At 48.8% G+C, this 18,854-nt stretch overlaps 1 protein-coding gene across 1 annotated transcript; it reads right to left on the bottom strand.

The window, feature by feature from the left end:
* Positions 1-1,863: 1,863 nt before the first annotated feature.
* Golt1a (golgi transport 1A) lies at positions 1,864-14,241 on the bottom strand. Its single transcript, XM_031341444.1, has 5 exons — positions 14,142-14,241; positions 4,554-4,645; positions 3,566-3,744; positions 2,798-2,861; positions 1,864-2,202 (listed from the first exon to the last, which is right to left on the bottom strand). Exons 1-5 carry the CDS (start codon positions 14,164-14,166, stop codon positions 2,161-2,163), a joined length of 402 nt encoding a protein of 133 aa, XP_031197304.1. The 5' UTR covers positions 14,167-14,241; the 3' UTR covers positions 1,864-2,160.
* Between the last annotated feature and the right edge of the window lie 4,613 nt (positions 14,242-18,854).

Below are 18,854 nucleotides of genomic sequence, written 5' to 3'. Positions count from 1 at the left end.
ACTAATTACTGAGCATCTGCCGACACAGGGGTTTGACAAGCATGTGATGTGACACGGCCAGATGTGCTGGACAGTTCCAATAAGCAGCTGGCTGTTAGGAAGAAGGGCAAAGCTGGTCACTGCAGCCCACATATGGAATTCTACCTCCTGGCTGGGTGAGACAGAGGATGGTAAGCCTAGGCCAGTCTGCGATCCCCAGAGAGCTCCAGACCGGGATGGGTAACAGAGTGAGATCTTGTCTCCACGAATCAAAAAGGGGCAGGCATGGTGGCACATTCCTCCAATCACAGAACTTGGGAGGTAGAGGCCAGCAGAGCTCTGAGTCTATGGACAGCCTGTTCTACATAGTGGGATCCTCTCTCAAAAATAAAAATAATTATAATAATACAGAAGGAAGGGAGGGAGAGGGGATGGCTGTTACTGAGATGGCTTTGAGAAAGCAGATGTGGAGAGTGGGTAGTTCTCAGTGCCTTAAGGGCAGGAACAGGCCTCCCTATCATATATAGATAGATCATATATATATGTGCATATATATACACATATATGTATATGTATGAATACACACACACATATACACATACACATATACACACACATATATGTGTGTATATGTATATATCATATATGTGTAAGGTATATATCATATATATACCTTAAGGGTGGGAACAGGCCTCCCTATCATATATATACCACTGCTAGGCATAAAAAGAAGGGGCTCAGTGGAGGCTCACAGTGACTTTGATCTTTCCTTCCCTCCCTCCTTTCTTCCCTCAGGTTTTTTTTGTTGTTGTTGTTGTTGTTGTTGTTTGTATTTGATTTGATTTGATTTGAGACAAGGGCTCACTGTAGCCTTGGCTGGCCTTGAACTCAGAGATGTTTGATTCTGTTTCCCAAGAGTTGGGATTAAAAGTGTGTGCCACCAAAGCCTGGCCTATGCTTTCTTTGGTCTACACAGACTCCTTCTAAGCCAGTCTATTGCATCATACATATAAGCCTACCATTCGGGACACCTGAGGCAGGATGACTTGTGAGTTCCAGGCCAACCTAAGACCTTGCTTCAGATAAACCAAACCAAACCAAACCAAACCTCTTTTTACTGTGAGAGGAGGGGTTCCCCCAGAACAAGCTTCTGTCAGGCTGGGTTCTCTGAGTGGCACCACCCACCCCTATGCACAAGACTATTTCTGCCCCAGCTCTATCTGCTGTGTCCTGTGGGGAAGTGATCACCTCATGGCTGGGGTAGTCTTCCTGACGCTACATGAGGCCAGTTCCCATAGGTGCCTAATGTTAACTAAGGCTTAGAATCACATCAAACCCTTAGGGATGTTCAGTGCCAGCATGAACAACGTACCAAGGACAGAGTCTGACTCTTAGAGCTTTGATAGCGTCTTGCGGGATCAGGGTTAGGGGTGGTATTACAGGCCTGCCCTAAGGCAGGGATGGTGTATTGGCTAGTCTTGTGTGTCAACTTGACACAGGCTAGACTTATCACAGAGAAGGGAGCTTCAGTTTGGGAAATGCCTCTATGAGACCCAGCTGTGGGGCATTTTCTCAATTAGTGATCAAGGGGGTAGGGCCCCTTGTGGGTGGTGCCATCCCTGGGCTGGAAGTCTTGGGTTCTATACGAGAGCAGGCTGAGCAAGCCAGGGGAAGCAAGCCAGTAAAGAACATCTCTCCATGGCCTCTGCATCAGCTTCTGCTTCCTGACCTGCTTGAGTTCCAGTCCTGACTTCCTTTGGTGATAAGCTAAATAAACATTTCTTCCCCAACTTGCTTCTTGGTCATGATGTTTGTGCAGGAATAGAAATCCTGACTAAGACAGATGGATACCCCAGGCTACAGACATCAACTCCAAACCTCAGATACATTCACAGCTTTTGGATTTAATCTTCAGTCTCCTGCATAAAGTCAGGGTGGGAATTTTACATCCAGCCCTAGCTGGGTGTCATGGCCAGGATCTGTGCTCCTGGCAGCCTCTTGAGATGACTTGGGGGTTTAAGATCTGTCACTCAGCTCCATCTTTCTTCTGGACTCGGAGATGCCCGTGTGTGATGGGAAGAAGTAAGTCAGTGCTTGGGGAGGGGGCTCATGAAGATAGCCCCGGTTTCCTTTCCAGCCCCTCCACCAACAATCCAAGTTCAAGGCGCTCACTCGGGCACTTCAGACCATTGAGCTGGAGGAGCTTTGAAGTCTCTGGAACAGCTGTGGGAACCAAGAATCATTATTCTAGACAAAGAGTGGGAGGCAGACTCAATCTCCAGGCTATTACCCAGCCGGCCTTGAGATGCCGGACTATGCCATGCTGTACGTGGAGAGTGGGGGCGGGGTGTGCCCAGCTGGCAAGCGCTCTAAGCTGTGCACTCTGGCCCCTCCCTGGGTGTCTCAGTATGTTCTTGTGAGGCACCTCAGAGATGGACGTGGGGCCCAGAACAGGCTCTGCTCTCTGCTTTTTCTTGATGTCACCATCTGCTATCTATACTTGTAGCCCAGACTTAACCAGGTATACCAGAAACCTCAGGTAGGTATTGGCCGGGTCACCTAGAGTTTTCATTTCTTTGCTTGGGGAGCCTGTTAATGGCTGCCTCCTCTCCAGCCATGCCTCAGCCGCTCCAGCCTACTGGGCCCTGACTTTTAATCTTATCAAATGGAGAAGGAGCAGGGGGAGGGGGATCGGACCCAGGGTGGGTGTGTCTCAGAGAATATAGTTGAGGGGTCTACTGCCCCTAGACTAGTGCCTTAGTCAGCTGCATATGCTCGCCCACCCCGGACACCACCACCAAGCCTAAGTTCTACTCACTGTGCTCAGGAAGGGGATGTTAGCCGCACTGCCCAGGAAGCCAAAGACGACAGGGAAAAAGCCCCTAGGAATAGAAGGGAGGAGGGTAGTCAGTGGTGGCCTAGGAGGGGAGGGGTAGGGTAGATGTTCCTCAAAGGCTCAGACTTTGTCTCCTCTGAAAGCAGCCACTGGGCCCTGGGGACAGACACATCCTGGGCTCTGTGGAGAGGGGTATCGGAGTCAAGTGGATGAGAACCACGGCCAGAGCCCAAGCGTCTTACAGTCACATGGAGGCTCTGTCTCTTACGGACACGGTACACACTGAACATGTCCCTCACCTCTCAGAACCCAAGACCAGTTTTCAGATGTGCCTAGCGGTATTTGTGCCTGTGTCCTAGGACTTCACAGAAAGCCAAGCTCAAAGGATACGCATTCTGTGATTACTCTTAGGATTATGGTTATGATCCTAACCCAATGCCTTCTCTTTATTAGATGGGATGGGGAGCATCTTCACCAATGGCTGAGCTCGAGGCGGGGATGCTGGCTAGAGGTTGTGTTCGTGTGGGCGTGGTCTTGTTCTTCGGCATCCCCGTGACAAGGCTACCTTTAAAGCCTTCCAAAATGGCTATCCCTGACAGGAGATTGAACGCCTGATTCTTCCCAGGGCTTGGAGGAAGCCAGGCTGGGAAGTGAACCCCAGTGGCTTGGATGAGTGGGGGAGATAGGAGATTTGAACCTTGGCTTCTCCCTAAACTGTGGTGTGCTGAGGCCGAGCAGGATGGTACTCACTTGAAGAGGCTAACGAACCCATAGGCCTCCAGGAGCATGCCCAGCAGGGGCCAACGCAGCAGCACAATGGCCACACCCCCCAGGAAGAAGCTGGTTCCCTTAAGCTTGTGCCGTTGGAAGAAGAAAGAAAACGTTCTCCTCAGGCCGATGATGAGGGAGAGGCCAGTCAGGAACAGCAACTGCAGCAGGACCAGGGAAACGAGGACAGGGTGTGTAAGGTCCACCCCATCCCCAGGGCTGGGGGCGGGGCTGACCCAGCAGTGGGGTTGAATCCCAGAGCTGGGGATGACTCTAGCAAGTATAGAACAGGAATTCCCTGAGACAGAGGGATGGAGTTGAAGTCTTTAGTTTCCCACCCAGTTCCTCAGCTCCAAGCTTTTGGTCCTACAGAGGCTACTGGGAGTGGGATCCCCTCCTTTTACATACAAGAAGTGAAGTGGTACCCAAAGTTCCTAAAGAACCCCCACTTTGTGGTTCTGCCAGAACCATCAGCATGGTTCCTTATTGGTCTCTTTATGGGGGCCCACCCTGGCTCCCACAGAATTGAACTCTCCAGCTTTCTTCTAGTAGGTTCCATGCCCCACCCACACCTCCACCATGGCTTTTCTCTCAGTGTGACAACTATTTGTTGAGCGCTTTACCCTCCATTTTCTTTCCACGCGTCTTTCGGGCACTACTTCCTCTCAGCTCCCTGGTTCATAAGGAAGTGCTCATCTTACTCTGGCTCTTCCACAGCCCCTGTTGCCATGTAGGTACCACTTACATCCATGTCCCCAGATGCAGGGATCCAATGGCGGGGACAGGGTCTAATTCATCCTGGGAGCCACAGGACCTCAGCTAGAGCTTGCTGTAACAACCTCAGCTTCTCCATGCCCACAAGTCCAACAATCTCCAAGTCCTCATCTAACCCTGAATGGCCAGGATCTAATGAACTTGGGGCTGACTCTCCTGGCTATCCAGGAGAAGTACCTAGTCCCAGGGTACTCACGTTTCCAAAAGCCAAGAGCACGGAGTCAAAGTACAGGAGTATCCCAAAGAGGATGAAGAAGAGGCCGAAGCCGGTGATGCCCACGCCAATTTCTGCAAAAGGTAAGGAGAGCCTGAGCCTTCCTACTGCATAGGTCAGGTGTCCTGTGTGGGCTCCCAGGGGAAGGCTGTCCAGGGGACGGAAGATGGGCAGGTTCTGTTGAGCTCCTGGGAAACCTTTACGGTACTGTGTTCTCACATTCTGGCAATGCAGCTCCTGCTTCCACCTGTAGGACACTGTTTTCAGGGTCAGGGCTCTGCCGAACACAATAACTTGCCTATTCTGTTCCTACAGCTGAGACCTAAGGGGCCATACCCAGCTCACAGGCTGCAGGCTCTCTCCACTCGCCTTGGCTCTCAGTGCTGACCCGCCACAAGTGACTGGGAAATAGAAGCCATCGGTAGGGAGCACATTCACCCATCCTGCAGCAGAGACCTAGGCTCCTTATGGTCTCCTTAACTTCATCTCAGTAGAGTCATTAGCTCCCAGGGTTGGCTGCCGCCAACAGTGTCCCTACCCATTAGCAATGTCCCATGGGCATCACCTCCGACCATTCCCTTCCAGAAATAATACACAGGACACGTGTGTTCCTTGGTCTGAAGTCCTTCTCACACATCTGGAAGTGTGAATTTGACTCTCTGCCACTGTGATGGGCAACAGATGACCACTCATCAAGCTATTTTGTATTAAAACTATATTAAAAATTGGGCTGGAGAGTTGCCTCAGAGCTTAAAAACTTTGGCTGCTCTTACAGAGGACCTGGGTTCAATTGAGCGCTACCTCTAACTCCAGTTCTGGGGAGGCACCTCTAGTGCTCTCTTCTGGTTTCCACAGGTACTGCGTGCATGTGGTACACACATAAATACACTCAGATGTGTGCACTGATGCGCGTGTGCACTGATGCGCGTGTGCACTGATGCGCGTGTGCACTGATGCGCGCGCGCGTGTGTGTGTGTGTGTGTGTGTGCGCACACACACACACACAAATAAACACACTAAAAACTTTTCATTCTAAATTTTGGGAATGTATAATCTGTACCGTGCCATCTTAGCTTCTTTTCTTGGTTTGTGTTTTTGAGACAATGTCTCCCATGTAACTCAGCCTGACCTGACTTCGTAATCCTCCTGCCTCTGCCTCCTGAGTAGCAGCTAAGCAGCTTTTAAGGTTTATTCCTGTGGAGCTGCATAGTTCTGGTGGTTCTGGGTCGCCATCACCATCCTCTTTATCAAGGATGACTCATCTTACAAAACTGAGATTTTTATCGACCAATCTATAAACTTCCCCTTCATTTGAATTTGCCAACTCTAGGAACCTCATAGTAACGGGACCTATAACATCTGCCCTTTGGGGCTGGTTTTTTCCACCTACCACAATGTTCTAAAGATTCTTCTGGGGCTGAAGAGATGGCTCAGTGGTCAAGAGCACTGGTTGCTCTTCCTGAGGACCTGGGTTGAATTCTCAGCATCCACATGGCAGTACACAACTGTCTGTAACCCCAGATCCAGGAAACTTGGTACCCTCACACAGACATACATACAGGCAAAATGCCAACAAACATGAAATAAAACCCCAAAAGTTACTTCCGATCTTTGAGATCTTGCTCTCAAAGCTGAGCTTGCACATGGTCTGTAATCCTGGCACTTGGGGAGTGGAGGCAGAAGAGTCATGAGTTTGTGCCATCCTTGGCGGTTTTCAACTATTGTAGGCTACGGAGTACCCATCACAGCAAACAAACGAACAAATGCATCCTGCTCTCAGGTCTTCTGGTTTACATCCAGAAGTGTCGTTGCACAGTGGTCTCTTTCTGGTATCGGAGAAGCTGAGCTGCTGTTTTCCAGGCTGGCTCCTTTCTCTCGCTCTCCTGTCCCTAGGACACAAGGCTCCTTGCCAACCCTTGATGTCTAATTAAAATGAAAAGGAGGCTGGAGAGATGGCTCAGCAGTAAAGAGGGCTGCTCCTCCAGGGGTTGTGAATTCAATTCCCACTAGCCACATGGTGGCTCACAACCATAATGGGATTTGATGCCCTCTTCTGGTGTTCAGGTGTACATTCAGGCAGAGCACTTGTATATATAAAAATAAATAAACCTCTTTTAAAAAAAGATTTATTTTCATTTTCCCTTATGTGTATGTATGTGTGTTGGCATGCCATGTGTGTGGGTACCTGCAGAGACTGGAACACTGCAGAGACTGCAGAGACTGTGCAGACACCCTGGAGCTGGAGTTACGGAGAGCTCTGAGCCTCCTGGCATAGGGGCTGGGACCTGGGTCCTCTGGAAGAGTAGTGAGCACTCTTAACCATTGAACCATCTCTCCAGCCTCCATTTTAATGCTTTTGACAGCAGCCACGCCAACAGATGAAGTGGTATCGCACTGTGAGTTATTTGCTTTGCTTTCTGAAGTGGATTCTCAGGTTTCTGACAAGACTTCGTGGTATGTCTAGGCTTATTTCCTCCTTCCATTCCCAAAGGCACCTAGGACAGCTGGGCAGAATACAGCACTCACGGGACCTCAGGATGACTGTGCTCTGTGGAGTTTCTACCCTGGGAGACAAGGTGTCTTCCCACTACGATCCTGCAGGTGGCATGGTAGAGGAGGTCTATACCACATCACTTTAATGGGAATGATAAAGATGTCTGGGATTTGTTGCAGGAGTGAGAATTGAACCCAGGGCTTTGCTCCATGTGCTAGACAAGTGTTCTATATTAGAACTACATCCAATCTCCCCCCACCCCAGACAGAGTCATGGTCTGTAGACTCCACTGGCCTTGAACTTGCAATGTTCTCTCTTCAGCCTTCTGCATGGCTGGGATTGTGGGTGCTCATTGCTGTTCCAGTCGTATTTGAAGTACTTGTTCTAAAACAATGTATACAATGTTTTAAACATACGTCATCAGCTGGGCATGGTGGTACACGCCTTTAATTCTAGCACGTGGGGAAACAGAGGCAGACAGATCTCTGTGTGTCACAGGCTAGCCTAGTCTACATAGTGAGTTCCAGCCAGCCAAGGCTACATATAACAACAACAAAAACAGTGAAAGTCTGTTATCTCATCACCCTTGCCAGAAAAATACTCATCACGACTCCAGCCTCATAGCATCCCTTTCCCACGGTGTGGACATGGTTTCGGTTTTGCTTTTTGTTTTGTTTTGTTAAGATGTCTGTATGCCTGTCCTGAACAGACTTGGTTTTTTATATTCGTTTGTTTGCTTGCTTGTTTGTTTTTGGAAAGAACCTAAATTTCTCAGATTCTCCTTGCCTGTCTTTCTGAGGAGGGCAGCAGAGCCGTGGATCTCCAGTCCACCCACCCTTGACCATGATTCACTGCTGCTTGCTTTCACAAACAGGAACTTGAGTCAGGAGGCCACAGAGGCTTTTAGACACTGTGAGCTGTCCCCGTGAAGGCAGAGGCCAGGAGTGGCCACAGCAGTGACCCCACTGCCCCCTGCGCATGCCAGAAGATGTGTGCTGAAGTCATCGGAAGCACCCACGACCACTTGGGGTCTCTATTAAGATTCTAAGAACCACTCTGAGGAAACTCCTGCGGAGAGGGTCCTGAGAGTGGCCCATGGGCACAGCAGGCAAGAATCCACGCCCTGCTCTGTGGTGGGGGTCTGCATGCCAGAACTCAGAAGGCCGAGGCAGAAGGATTGTGAGTTCAAGATCAGAGTGAAACCCTGACACAAAACAAAACAAAACAAAATGCCAGGTGTGGTTGTGCATGCTGCCATCCCAGCCTTGGGAGGCAAAGGTGGGGAGTTACAGCAGGTCTGGGGCTAGCCTGGGCTGTAGAGTAAGATTCTGCCTCAAAAAACCTAAACCAACCAACCAACCAGCAAACCAATGATTCAAACACTCTGTGTCCGTGTATACATATACACATACACATACACATACACATACACATACACATACATATATTGGAGGTTTTGAGACTTAATGTTACTATGTAGCCCAGGAGGGTCCCCCTGCCTCAGCCTCCTCAGAGCTGGAATTACAGCTGTGTGCCCCCACCTCCACTGAGTGCAGCTCATTTCTCTTATGTTACATATCTTCTCTAACAGCGGTTTCCTCAACGATCACTTTTCACTTTGTTTTGTAGTCTTCTCCACAGGTTGGGGCAATCCCAGAATGTTCCTCTGTTGGGGTCAGCCTTTTCATAGACCGTGTATAGTTGCTTCCGGCATTCACCTTCACACAAAAGCTCATAGGCAGGTATTAGGAAGTGGTTTTCTCTCACACTGCTTCAAAATGAGCCCCTCCTGTTGCTTCTACTGTAGTTCCGTGACTCAGTCAAATTCAGGAAGAGGGGGCTGCACCTGACGTTCCTTTTAGGATAGCAGCCATGACAGAGAAGGCAGTGGGGAATTGAGTAGGGGTTGAGGAATGGCATACAGTTACTCAGGAACTACGCTTGTAGGTGATGTTCCCATGTTCCAGACAGAGGTCGCAGTGCCCCCTGCTGCACAAGTTACAAAGCAGAAAGCCGGGAGTAAAGGTAACTGCTTCAGGATGGTCTGGCTCCAGGGAGAGCGCCGCCTAGCAAGGGTAGAGACCTCCTCTGGCTTCAGATGTCCAGTTCTGGGTCTCCCCACGCCACCTGTCATCTGAGTCCTGACTCCCTAGCCGCTGGTCCCAAGGTCCTGCAGTCCCCAAACTGTTGCCAGAAGGAGCCCTCAGCCTGTAGCTGACAGGCAGAGGCCAAATCCAGGTGATCAGGGCATAGCTTTTTAGACTGCATTAGGTGAAGCCAGTTTCGATGTCTTCTCTGCTGCAGGGCTTTATCGCCCAGAGCGTGTGGATGGATCTCTTGGGCCCAAGCCTATGTAAGGAGTAATATGTTTATTCTTTCTCAAGTACTTCATGCCTCTTCTTCAATTCATGAGTTCATGTGATCCTCCTGCCTCAGCCTTCTAAGGATCTGAGGCTACAGGTGTGAGACAGCCTATGGCTTTTTTCTCTTTATACAATTACAAATGTACCAAAAGTTATAAGTACTTTATTAAGAATCTTTGGGCTGGAGAGATGGTTTGGCAGTTAAGAGTACTGACTGTTCTTCCAGAGGTCCTGAGTTCAGTTCCCAGCAACCATATGGTGACTCACAACCATCTGTAATGGGCATACAAAATAAATCTTTAAAAACAAAACAAACAAACAAACAAACAAAAGATCTTTGTCCTCACCTCCTTGAGAATGGGTGTCATACCTTAAGTATTCACATCTTAACTATCCCCTTGAGATAGGTAAGGTACAGATGTCAAAACAGAAAATTAACACTTGTATGTTTCTATTGTCCTGCCTTAGGACCCCATTCAAGCTATACCCATGAATGCAGTAATATTATTCATAGGAAAAGAACACAGTTGATCATCATGCGCTTTAGTGTGCCTGACTGGAACACTTCCCACAATTGGAACTCAACATGACCTTGATCGGCTGAAGACTCAGGCCACTTGTCTTATACCTCTTCATAGGATTTGTCTAAGACTTCCCCATGTCATAATTCACTGGTAGAGCCGCCTGTAGGACATTACCCTGCATATATATCTCCTGCAGCCTCAAGGGGAACCTGCTTCTAGCCTGACTCCCTCTTTACTCTTCAGGTGACATACTGGGCCCTTCTATATGAGGGCTGTATAAGTGAGGATTCTCTTGAGTCCCGGAACTTATGGAATGAATCTATAAAGGGGATTTATTGGAATGGCTTACAGGCTGCAGTTTAACTAACCCAGCAATGGGCAGCTGTGAATGTCCACGAGTCTACTATTTGCTCAGTCCCACGAGGTTAGTTGTTTCAGCTGGTCTTCTGTAGAAGCGGGGATCCTGAAGAAGTAGGTCCCCACAGATGTGCTGGCAAGTAAGTGTAAACAGGCAAAGAATGAACGAGCCTTCCTTCTTCCATTTTCCTTATGTAGATCTTCAGCAGAAGGTATGGGCCAGATTAAAGGTGTGCCTCAAGATCTGGATTAAAGGCGTGCCTTCCACCCTCAAGATTTGGATCAAAAGCTTGTGCCTTCCATCCTCAAGATTGGATCATAGGTGCTCCCTCCATTTCTGGATTATAGGTCATTCCAGATATAGTCAAGTTGACAACCTCAAATGGCTATCCCAAAGGCCCTACTCTACTCCATAGGAACACCCTCCACACCCCATCTTGGCTATCCATGGATCACTGCCCACAGGCTGGGGCCCTGACACCCCGCTTTGAGTACCCCTTTGTGTTTTGTCAAGTGACTTTCAGACATACTTGTTCCAGACAAAGGAGAGTTGACAGTCGTGACAGACAGTTGAGGGCCATGCAACAGCTGACACAGTTCACACTTTAACTTGACAAAACCATCTGATAAGGGACTATGGTTAACTCCACTTCACAAACAAAACTGAACCCTGATGGGGCATGATGCCTGCCCGGGTCCTAGGTACAGTTGAGACCCTGAAACCTTAACCAACCCAGTCATTTCCACTTCTGCAGAAAGTATTCTTGTTTCGGCCATTGATAACCCAAATCTCCCAGTGGGTGTCAGCTCTTGGCAGCGGGCAGCAGGCAACTGCCTGGTTGGAATCTCTTTTCTTGGCTCCCAGGATACTTTCTGATTTTCTTCCTGCCAACTAGCTGTAACCCACCCCCCTCCCACCCGCTACCTGTACCTCCCCCTGCCCCCTACTGGCTAGCTGTATCTCCCTACCCCTCCTTTGCCAGCTCCTACTTTCTTTCTTCTGTGATTTGGCTCACTCGGGGTGTGGGGCCCAGCTCCTGTATCTCCTCGTTCTGTTTTCCCACACCTTCCTGTGTTTTTAAATGCTTGCCTGTGCTTGGTGTGCTGACAATGTCGACATTTATCTCTCACGCCCAGGATGCCTGAGACCCCGCTGCTTGCTTAGCAGTCAGCTTGGTTTTCTCTCTGGCACTCAGCACGCCACCTGGTCCCAAGCTGTGATCAGCCTTCCTTTCTTTATCCCGTGCCTCCAGCATCTCCACCGCCACTGACTGCCAAGTCCCTTGAGGCGCCCGCCGCCCACCCTGTCTAATCTGGTATCAGGCTGCTGTTTCCAGAAGCATCCAAAACCCGCCATGCTTCTTCCTTCTTGCCAAGTCACTCCTAGCCATCCTCATCTCTCATGGACCCCCCTCCCCCACACAGTCTCTCTTAGCCTCTGGTTTCCTGCTTGTCACCACTCCTATCCCCAGTCCTCCACACAGAGCTCAAGGACTGAAAGTGTACCGGCTGATCATATAGCATCCTGCTCATTCCACCCGCTTAGAATGAAGCAGGGACCTTTTTCTATATTTGCCTTACAGATCCTGTGTATGGGGAAGGGGCTCTCGAACATCTTCCACTTTCTCTAGAGCCCTCCCCACCGACTCCTCTTACACTGCCGTCTTTGACTTCTTACCGTGCCCATACTTCCTTGCCCCAGGACCTTCATATATGAGGTTTCCTGTGTGGAACATTGTCCTCGTGTTTTAAATGTCAGCTCCTCAGGGAAGCCTGTCCCTGTCTCTGTGCTCTGACAGCAATCTTGTCATTTCTCCCTCTCACAGGACGAAGCATCCTAGGACCGTCACAGCCTCTAAGAGCTTATTATCACACTTGAAGGCTAATGGACTTAATAGCACGTCAGCATCCCCCTGCCTCAGGGTTCTCCTGTCCTTTCTTCTTACCCCCTCGGTTGCAAGGTGGGGATGCAGGGGAAGCAGTTTGAGTGAGGTATGTACAGAGATCGTTAGACGGTCACAGGGTATGGGAGTTGACTGCTGTCACCTGCTGGGGGGCCAGAGGTACTGCTGAAATTTCAGCAGTACCCATAACAGTAAATTTCAGGACAGTTCCCATAACAGTGACATCTGCATCCAAAGGCTCCGGGACTTGGGGAGGCTGAGAGGCTGTGCTCTGGAATCGAGTGACTCTCTTGGTTTTAAGCACCAGTGATTTACATGTTGTTGACGCCCACATTTCTCTTTCTGGACAAGTCTCTTGAAGTTCAGACCTTTACCCTCTACTCCCTGCCTGAAGTTTATCCTGGATGTCTGAGACAAGCACGTCCGGCCTCCTCAGACCTGGCTCCTGCTTCCCACTTCCTCATCCTTTCCAGGACACTCCCCAGGCACTAGAGAGATATTCCTGACTCTTTACTCTTCATACCTCACACTCCATTTCCCAGAAAATTTCTCCCAACAGGCCCACAGTCCCACTTCCTATCTCTGCTCGGCTTCCATCCTGGCCCCATCTTCTCTCATCTTGGAAGGGTCTCTTCATTGCTGCCCCACCCTCTACAGTCTACCTCAGCAGCCAGAGTGAGCTCTTCCAATGCAATACAGCTCTCACATACAGCATGCTCCCAACTTTGCTGTCTATGCAGTGGTCCAGCATGGGCTAATACAGTAGTCCAAGCATGGGCTACCTTTCTGGAACTTTCTTCACCCAAGCTCTCCTTTCTGCCTCTAATGTTTCAGCAACACCAGCCTCGTCGTTGGGCCTCACACACCACGGATGCAATGTCTCAGGACCTTTGTGTTGGCTGCTTCCTCTTCCTGGAACATTCTTCCTGGAGAGAGCTTCATAGCCTACCTTCTCACATCCTGTAGTCCTCTGCATAAGGGCCCTTTCCCACCAAGCCTTCCCTGGACGGTGGATATGAATACCCTCACACACGTACACATACTTCAAACTCTACCGTCCCCCCCCCACCCTACTTTTTTTGTTTGTTTGTTTGTTTTTTGTTTTTTGTTTTGGTTGTTTGAGACAGGGTTTCTCTGTATAGCTCTGGCTGTCCTGGAACTCACTCTGTAGACCAGGCTGGCCTCGAACTCAGAAATCCACCTGCCTCTGCCTCCCAAGTGCTGGGATTAAAGGCGTGCGCCACCACCGCCCTGCCTACCGTCCCTTTACTCCGTTTTGTTTTAGGTTGGGAGGGAGGCACTCATTATTCTCTGACCTGCTACACAGTCACTTCTTCATGAGCTAGCGGCCTGCCTTCCCTCGCTAGACGGTAAACAGAGGGTATGCCTGTCTTACTCTTGGTATTCCCTTCTGTGTTGGCACAGTGCTTGGCAAAAAGCAAACGTTACCATAGGTTCACTGAGGAGAAAGTGGGCTCCGAGGCTAAGCGACTCACCCAGTGAAGCCTTAGTTAGCTCTCCCCTCCCCGTGAACAACCTACTTTTCCCAGGCTGCCTTCTACCTAGTCCCCTAAGGAAAAAGTAGGGATGTTTGGGGTGAGAATACAGACCCAGAGCCACACAAGACCTGGCGGTTTTGGGGGTGATGTTTGAATGGGCAGAAGCATCCTAGTTCTCAGAACTAGATGGGCTCAGCCTGCCTTGTAAATTCGCTGCGTGGGCTGGCCCCACCCTCTACAAGGCAGAGGTCACACTCGCCCTGTCCCTGCTACTTCAAGGATGCCAACATCGCAGCTTCCAACCACCGGCTCCAGAGGTCACATTTGTAGGTCCTGGCGGAAGAACCAGGTTGGGAAGAGCACATGTTCCCTCACCCTAGTAGGGACCCCTCCACAGCCCCACAGGCTCCCACCAGCCAGGCCACTCACTCTGCCACTCGGTGATGGAGATCATGCTTCAGTCCACTGGGGGGCCTTCCTGGTCAGCTGGCTAGTAGAGAGCCCAGAGAACCGATCCTGGGCATGTTCCCGAAGCTGACCCTTGGCAACAGTGACAGAGCCTCTGGTAAATCATTAACTCTCACCCTCCCACATTCCCCACACAAGTGGCTACTTAAAGACACAGACCTGTCCTGAAACTAAAGCTAACATTCACAAAGCCCTCTCTGGTCTACCTCCTCTGAACAGCTTGCGAATGGAGAGGTAAGGATCTGAGCATGCCTGGTTTTCTCGCCTGTTTGGTAGAGAGTATGGGAGAAGGTGGCATGGCGCCCCAATCTTCGGGTTTTTGTTTTTGTTTTTGTTTGTCTTTGTTTTTTTTTTTTTTTCTTTAAAGACAATCTCTCCTGGCTAGACTGGAACTCACTATGTAGACCAGGCTGGCCTTGAACTCACAGAGATCCGCTTGCCTCTGCCACCCCAGTGCTGAGATTCAAGTCATGTGTCACCACACCCAGCTTTAAAATGTGCTGATTATTTGCTTACTTATTTATTTATTTTGCTGTTTTGTGCTAGCACACATGAGAGATACTAGGAGCACAGACTCATGAGTAAAACCTATAGCAGACCTAAGGGAAGTCAGATTTACATAAACCAAGGGTGTAGGTGCCACATGGAGTTAGACAGCAGAGACTCCAAGTTCCTTCCCTCCCACTCCCTGGCCCCCATCCCACCAACAGCCTCTGCAGTGCTCTGTTGGGGTGGTGAGGTTGAGCAGGTGGAGAAGACGGGACAGATAGGGAACCTGTGTCGACCCACTCAGGAGCTAGATAGACGGGTGCATCCTTCCTTGTTCTGTAGGCCTGACGGAGAGGCAGATAGGGCCTCACAGGCTAGGTCAGCAGTGAGGAGTACTCGCCGGTCCTGCAGGGGAGCCCAAGTCTGGTCCCCAGCATCTACCTGACAGCTCACAGTCTGACCCAGGTTCCAGGGGATCCAGTTCTCTGTTCTGGTCTTAATGGGCACCAGGCACGCATGAGGTACACAAACATATAAACAGGCAAACATATACATAATTTTTTTTTTTTTTGTCTTCAGATGCACCAGAAGAGGGTGTCTGATCTCATTACGGGTGGTTGTGAGCCACCATGTGGTTGCTGGGATCCGAACTCAGGACCTTCGGAAGAGCAGTCAGTACTCTTACCCGCTGAGCCATCTCACCAGCCCCTAAAATAATTTTTTAAAACCCTTTTTAAGGCCGGGCAGTGGTGGCGCATGCCTTTATCCCAGCACTTGGGAGGTAGAGGCAGGTGGATTTCTGAGTTCGAGGCCAGCCTGGTCTACAGAGTGAGATCCAGGACAGCCACAGCTACACAGAGAAACCCTGTCTCAAAAAACAAAAAACAAAAAAAACAGGAGACGGGGCAGATGGCCTCTGATGATGCTTCTCCCATTTCTGAGGGGGCTGTGACCAGGTCCCTTTTGTAATGTGGCCCTGACCCTGACATAAGGCTCTCAGGTGACCTGACTGACATCCGTGCCCAGATGCTAGGATGTCATGGAGCCATGAAAACGGAAAGCCACACCGAAAAGGAACGTAAGAATAATTTCTGAGACATGATGATGTCTCTCAGGATACAAAAGCTCAGGCAAGGTCTCTGAGCAGAGGCACATGAACAATTTGAATGAGATCATACCTCAAAAACGAATATTTGGAAAGAGTCTTTCTCCAAGGTCTAGCCCAGGAAAAGTAGTCCTCACCTCGCCTCTTTGTAACCAGTGGAGACCATTACAGAAAAGCACAGCCAATCAGAGGCAGGGCTGTGCTTTGGGATCTAACAGAGAGAGTCCTAATGGATCCACCTACAAAACAACTCCAATACCTTAAGGTTCAGGGGGCATATAGAAGTGTGTGTGTGTGTGTGTGTGTGTGTGTGTGTGTGTGTGTGTGTGTAGACTGTAAGGGCCAGAAGATCAGAGAATTAGTTGTGAGTAGTGTCTCCTAGGAATGTTAGAAGCCACACCCATAAGGTCTCACCAACATTTCTGCACAAGCATGAGCTGAACAAGGAGAACGCCAAGAGACATGCTAACATGGATGGAGGTGGAAAGCCCAGGAGGCCTCAACCCGGTACAACCACAGGCAGCTAGGAAATGCTGAAAACGGGAGAAACAGGCTTCCCCAGGGAAGAGCATACCTGTTGATTATCCAACACCAAACGGTCAGCTCTGAAAAGCACATTTGCAGGTAACGGTATACAGGCTGTACTTGTGTGTGTGTGTGTCATATATGTGTATATGCATATATGCATAACAAAAATTAGTTTTAAAAAGATTATGAATTTGAAAAAGAGCAAGGAGGAGATTATGGGAGGACTTGGAGGGAGGAAAGGAAAGAGGCTAGAGTGGGAAACGATGAAAATTATAATATCAATCAATTAATCAATCAATCAATCAATCAATTTTTAACAGGGCTACATCCGAGATGGCTCAGTGGTTGAGAGCAAGGATTGCTTCTCCAGAGGACCTGGATCCAGTTCCTAGCACTCATATGATGTCTCACAACTGTCTGTAACTCCTGTTCCAGGGGATCCAATGCTCTCCTCTGGCTTCTGTGCACTGCACACACATGGTGCACAGAATACACATATACAAAGCTCTCACACATAAAATAATAAAACCTTTAAAAATTAATTTAAAAGGGCTGGGTCTATTAATTACACACTGGTAGCATGCTTGTTTAACATGCCTGGAGCTTTAGGGTCTGTTCCTGGCTCTATATTCTATTCCCTAGTACTGCAAACAAAGAAAAAAAAACCCACAAAATATCTATGTCAGATAATCGGGATTCCCAGGTAATTGTATATAGCAAGAGAAGCAGGGGAGTGTAGGAATGGAAAAGAAGGGCAGATCAGAGGGAGGCGTGTGGTGTCTGCAGGGAAGCGGGCTGTGTGGGGCCATTGTCATGACACTGAATGGGCTTAAGATGGCTAGCAGACACATATCTGCCCTGAAATGCCATCCCTAGTGGAATGAAGTCCACCATGATGTCATCTAAAGGGCCTCAATGGATTACATTCCCAAAGATCAATGGGCAACAGTGGATGAACTGAGAAAGGCAATCATGAGTGGATTCTCGGACAGCATCTGAGAAAGATAGAGAAACCAGCATTTATACAAAACTTAAGTTTAAAGGATCAGGCCTGAAGAATAAAGGCACTGTGAACCCCACACAAAGCTGGAGGGAGGGCCCAACTCCACAAAATTGTCCTCTGACCTCTGCATACAACGGAAAAATTTGAAAATTAAGGGAAAATGTAAAGAGTGGCAAAATATTAAAGTTTTTAGTACTTTTTTTTTTTTTTGAGATAAGATCTCACTATTTTGTCCTGGCTGTCCTGGGACTTGTTATGCAAATGAGGCCAACCTGGAACTCACAGAGAGTCTCTGGCCTCTGCCTCCTGAGTGCTGGGATTAAAGCACGTGCTATCATGCCCGGCTTTTTATTACTATTATTATTATTATTGTTATTATTACTTTTAATTATGTATGTGTGTGCATGTGTGTGTGTGCGCGTGTGTGTGTGCGCATGTGTGCATGTGTCTGCATGCGCACACGTGTGTGCATGTGTGTGCGCGCACGCATGTGTGTGTAATATGCAGGTGCCTATTGAACAGGAGGATCTGGGGCTGGAGTTACAGGCGTTGTGAGCTGTCTGATGTGGGTGCTGGAAACCAAATTCAGGTCCTCTGAAAGATCACTGCACACATTGACCCACTGAGCTGTCTCTCTAGCCTCCAGAGTAAGTCCTCAAAGCTTTGTTCCAGAGACCTCTGTTTAGGGTGGTGGTTCTCAACCTTCCTAATGCTGTGACCCTTTAATACAGCTGACAGTGTTGCGGTGACCCCCAACCATAAAATTGTTTCATTGGTATTTCATTTTTTAAAAAGATTTATTTATTTATTTTATGTATGTGAGCACACTGTAGCTGTACAGATGGTTGTGAGCCCTCATGTGGTTGTTGGGAATTGCATTTTTAGGACCCTGCCCACTCTGGTCAGCCCTGCTCGCTCAGGCCCAAAGATTTATTTATTATACATAAGTACACTGTAACTGACTTCAGACACACCAGAAGAGGGTGTCCGATCTCATTACGGGTGGTTGTGAGCCACCATGTGGATGCTGGGATTTGAACTTAGGACTTTTGGAAGAGCAGTCAGTGCTCTTACCTGCTGAGCCATCTCGCTAGCCCTCATTGGTACTTTGTAACTGTAATTTTGCTACTGTTGTGAATTGTAACATAAATATTTGACATTCAAGATATCTGATGCATGACCCCCAAGAGGGTCATGGCCCACAAGTTGATATCTGATACTCAGGATATGTGATGTATGGCTCTCAAGGGGGTCATGGCCCACAGGTTGAGAACCACTGGTTTGAGGGCTCCAACGATTCCGGGATGCTCTGCTCACCTCAAACAGAATCTTTGCTTTTCAGCAACACAGCCTGGCAACACTGAAAGAACTCTCAGTTGCAAGAACTGTTATATGTGTTGCCAATACACAAGGTGTGCTATCTGATAATTTTGAGACTATGTCATATTCCACTTAAGTTTCTTCACGATAACCTCACAGAGCTGCTCATGAAGCTTATTCTAAAAAGCTCAAAACCCCACGCCAATGTTTTAGTAGTATGATGAATTGA

Source organism: Mastomys coucha, unplaced genomic scaffold (genome assembly GCF_008632895.1).
Source record: "Mastomys coucha isolate ucsf_1 unplaced genomic scaffold, UCSF_Mcou_1 pScaffold1, whole genome shotgun sequence".
Taxonomy (NCBI): domain Eukaryota; kingdom Metazoa; phylum Chordata; class Mammalia; order Rodentia; family Muridae; genus Mastomys; species Mastomys coucha.
This window is presented reverse-complemented; position numbering and strand designations above follow the sequence as displayed.